The 4,928-nt window shown below is 48.9% G+C and overlaps 1 protein-coding gene across 1 annotated transcript in view; it reads left to right on the top strand.

Moving 5' to 3' along the window:
• Positions 1–212: 212 nt before the first annotated feature.
• LOC125298325 (regulating synaptic membrane exocytosis protein 2-like) overlaps positions 213–4,928 on the top strand; it is a 27,521-nt gene continuing 22,805 nt past the window's right edge. Inside the window, exon 1 of the mRNA XM_048249027.1 lies at positions 213–810. Within this exon, the coding sequence (XP_048104984.1) occupies positions 641–810 (170 nt within the window). The 5' untranslated portion in view covers positions 213–640. The remainder of the gene's footprint in view (positions 811–4,928) is intronic.

Here is a 4,928-nt window from a genome sequence, read left to right on the forward strand (position 1 = left end):
GGCTGGGCCAGCCCTTTCGTGCCGAAAGGTCAGAAAAAGGGACTCCACCAAACCGTATTTGGATCTTTGCAGAACTGTCCACGCATATACTTGTGCGACACATGGACAGCTAAGGTGGGAGTTACGCCCCTTACCTCGTATGAGTAAGCGCGCCCACGTCTGGAGAGGGTACGTGCCCGCGCAGCTGCAGTCTCATTGACTGTTCCATTCCTCTCAGCGGCGGCAGTTACAGTAGCCGCGCCGATGAGAGAGAGAGAGGAGGAGCAGAGAGAGAGAAGGGAGCTCGACGCGGACTCCGCCTTACCCGTTGTCCATCGCCGAACCCCAGTCAGGTGGAAGGGACATCACGGTTCGTGCTGCTAATGCCGGAGTCCCGCTGTTTGCGTCGTCTCTTCTCCTAAAGATGGGTTTCCCGTAACCGGAGGTGGAGGGGAGAGGCGGGGGTGGGGGAAGCGAGAAATGAAAGGAGGAAGGGGAAAAAAGACGACCAGACACATAAGCACAAATCGTGGGTGCCAGCGACCATGAGAGGTTTGCACTATTCCCAAGAAGCACCGCTACATCCGCGGATCATGTCGTGAGGTGTGGCCGCCGACGCTTCGGATACTGCCAGTAGACACTCCGAGGAGGGCGAACGAAAATGTCCGCCTCAGTGGGGCCCCAGGGCGGTCCTCGCCCACCCACCGCGCCCGCACAATCCATGCCGGATATGCCGGACCTAAGTCACCTCACGGAGGAGGAGAGGAAAATCATCATGGCAGTGATGGTTCGGCAAAAGGAGGAAGAGGATAAGGAACAAGCCATGTTAAAGTAAGGGTAGCACCTCTTTCCATTTCACGGACACCCACCCCTACCCTACCCTACCCAACCCAGTCTGCCATCCATTCATAACTGTATGGTTTGTGTCCGGAGGACAACCGAGCAGGATTCGCCTTATTCAAGTCTCTTTTCCCCATATGTTGTCAGTACATCTGACCGTAGACTTCTCACTGATTTGCGCCCCAACATTGCCTACCACTGTCTTTTGTCAACCATATAGCCTTGAGCGTTTTAACCCGCTAATATGATCTTGCGCTGGCTTTGAAGATCGCAGGGGGGTACCTTAGATGGGCACAGGGCTAGATTTAGCGCTGTTAGGGGGCACTGACAGGATATCTGCGTTCGTTGTATCCAATTAATACATACAACACAATACATGAACACAGTTACACGCATTGGTCGTTATTTGTGATATGGAAACTGGGCTTAGCTGACATACGTCTGGGTTCGTGGGGCATCTCCTTGGGCGAGAGCGAGGGATTGAGTTACTTGGGCTCGGCTGGGGTAGGAAGCGTGATAATGAATAAGGGAGTTGGATGGAGTCGAGCCGGTTACAGGTGCAGAGATTCGGGGTGTGACAGTGAGGGAGATGTATGAATCATAGCTTCCTCACGACTCGCCCTCTTCTTTCTCTACATGCTCTCTCTCTCTTTCTTTCTCTCTCTCTCTCACACACACACACACCACGGTAACTGACGTCCTCAGCCGTTGTCATAATCTAATGGTCGGGCCTGCACACACACACACACACACACACACACACACACACATGTGGCACATGCGCGGCCTCCACGACACGACGCATGAAAATTAGAATGAACACCGCACTGGTTGATGGCAGAGATGAGCTCATCACATCTGCCAATACTTGCTGTCTCTTCAAACGAGTAGGCTATGGCAAGCGGCGAGAGGAAGTATTAAAAGACTACACTTCCCACGATAAATCCGCGGTGCGTGCTGAGAGTGCCGGGTGTGGTTCCCACTGGCAGTATGTGATCGCCGGTGTAGATCAAGGTTTGTTGAAAACGAGCTAATTACAGCCTAGCGATGTATATCTGGCGAGGCACTGCGCGTGCAGCTTTGTGTTGTCTTCCCTGCCCGAGGTGAAATCACCACGTTTAAACCTTGTGTCATCGTCATGAATGAATAATCTGTTAGCGAATGAATAATCTGAATAGGGTTGCCACCGGAAATAGAATCTAAACATAATAGCAGTTTCATACAGGCTGCTCCGAGGTATTCTCGTTGGACATCACATATATGAAAGTGTTTGATATGTGTGGTGGTGGCATTACATATATCATGACTATAGAAACGACACCTCATATATAAATTGTATCATTGTCATAGCAGAATATGTGGTATGGTCTGTATTGTAAAAGGCACATATGTCTCCATTGTCTTCTTGTCAGTTAACTCTGGTTCAGGCTCCATTGGAAAGGGACACAGGTCTCACCGGGGCTCTTTGGCAGGTTCAGCACAGCAGACACAGCCATCACATCCCCATCACCCCCTAAAACAAATGGTCCACTGGCACAAAGCTAGTGTCACCATCCAACAGACAGACTGCATGGCCGTGCACTGATACAAGCTAACAGACCACAAAGCAGACAGACATTAAATCTCCACTCTATTACTTTCACAACACAGGCCATGTCAATATACACAGACGAGTGACTGTAGCGCTGTCAGACTCTTAATTGTTCTGGTGTTCCACTGGAAACATTTCTACCCTGACAAGCCCTTTAGAAAGAACCAAAACCTCCCACAGCTTATTTAGACAGGACTAGAGGGACTTGGCTGTCAGTGGATCTCTATTCGTCACCCAGTGTGGCTTTATGCAGAGAAAGTCAGACTCACTGAAGCTTTAAATCATTCTGGGATGTGATGGGCACTATCTTGTTGTTAAATGGTCATCACACTAAATACATTAAAGTGCTATTTCGGGTGCTGAATATTTCAAATTCTAAACATTTTGTCCCTCTGAGAAAAAAAAAGGTGTCTTCAAGAGTTCTTTGTATGATTGCTTGCGTTATAGAACATAAGAAGGGGTTTTCCCCTCCACTATTGCACTGAGGGCTTAAGGGGTTCCATTGTGGCTGCAAGCCAATGGAGAATAACTAAGAAAAAAAAAAATGAGACCTGATGTACCCTGGTGAAAGTATCCTTGAAAAAGATTGATATCCAGACTCATTGCACATTCCCTCATTTATGATTTTCCCCTCTGATAAGCTAGTGGTCATTTAAATGTTTTACTATATTTATTTATAAGCCAGTGCAATTGTAAATATTTTGTATTATATTAATTTATGATTAGAGCATTTTAAAGTTGAATAATGTAGAAAATCAAAAAATGGTCGCACTCCAAAATCGTTTCCTTTTAGGGGTAACAAATGTTTCGGCCTTGTGGCCTTTGTCAGAAGTTGAATAATGTCTAATCCTGAGACTCCAACACGAACCCTTTACTAGTACATTCCTTTCCATGGATGAACATTGTTGTTGTAGGAGGGAAGCTGTTTTTAACTTTGATCTTCAGTTCCTCAAACCTTGAGCTCCTGTTTTCGTTGCTCGACACCTACACAAACACGTGAGTCTTGTGGATCCATGGACTACTGCAACACTTGACTCAACACTAGCTCCCTCTGCTTTTCACATACACACATACAGTCTGTTAGAGTCAGTCTGTTTCAGAATTAGCCTTCCAGCCATCCTCTAGACAGATCATTCTGTTTGGCAGGTGATTGCTCCATGGAGATGCTCCATGTGACCTGTGGGATCTGTGCAGCTGTAGCAGGCCAATCAAGGGAGCTGATATGGTGGCGATTACCATGGCAAAATGTGTCCTTCAGTGTGTGTGTGTGTGTGTGTCCATCAGGATAATACTGGACCATGGACCATGGGAATGAGCACCTGCCCAAACAAACTTTATGTTTGACCGATAGTGTGTTCAGATTGAGGGCTGGAACACTGCAGATCAGTACATACAGGCACTCAGATGCACAACACCCTACCCACCTCCATCACACACACACACACACAGACCCCCCCCCCCCCCCCCAACACACACTCTCTCTCTCTCTCTCTCTCTCTCTCTCTCTCTCTCTCTGTCATTGTGTCTGTTTATGTACAACATTGTCATTGTGTCTGTTTATGATGCAGGTTGTTGATGAAAATTCTACATTGGTATACTGGGCAATATTACATCTGTTAATAAGTACCTTCAACGACTTACTGCCTGCTGATGTCCTATTATCACAGCCATCACTAATATACTTTTCACTTTGTTAGCTTACTCACCAACTAAGACTAAAACACATCATGCTAACGTCATTAGCGCTCCATGTTCCCGCGCAGGCCATCCATGACTGGCTCCATGCCGCCTTATGGAAGTGCCCGGCAGTCACTCTAATGAGACGCCCGCTCCTCGCCGCGGTCCGCCCATGGGTGTTCTCCAGGCGAGTCACACACGGGTGGCACACTCTGATGGGAGCGGTGGGGACGCATGTCGGGCAGGACATCCCTCAAGCCTGGCAACCCCACGGCCGCTCCCACTGCGGGAGAGGGGTTACCCAGAGAGAGAGAGAGAGAGAAGGAGGGAGAGGCCTTCTGCCCTGCTGGAATTTTTAGGCTTTCACTGAAGTTCTGTGTGAAATATGAATGAGGAGAAAGAGAGAGAGTACACCAGCTAATGTTTGTGTGTGTGTGTGTGTGTGTGAGAGAGAGAGAGAGAGATAGACAGAGACAGAGAAAGACTTGAGGTTCGCTAAGAGTAGGTAAAGAGAGAATGGCTATGGGAGTAGTGGTCAGTCCATCATCTCCACAGCAGGTACCGTGGAGTTCCGTAGGCTTCCGTACTCTGGTCCAGGCACTCCAGCCCACCTCCTCACCTCAGACAGGGCAGAGCTCCAGAGACCTCTGGTGAACACAGGGGGAATCCGCGGGCCCCTCTCCCCCACACACACATCCCCGCCACGGGACAGAGAGAACCCGAACTCAGGGCAGCTGTGGAGGGCTCTCAGCGCTCTGACATTTGCAGGGTAGAAGACTGTCATGAGCGCATATGGGGAGGTGGTAGCGTAGTGGCTAAGGAGCTGGGCTAGCATGCAGTA

The sequence above is a fragment of the Alosa alosa genome, chromosome 7, assembly GCF_017589495.1.
Source record: "Alosa alosa isolate M-15738 ecotype Scorff River chromosome 7, AALO_Geno_1.1, whole genome shotgun sequence".
NCBI lineage: Eukaryota > Metazoa > Chordata > Actinopteri > Clupeiformes > Clupeidae > Alosa > Alosa alosa.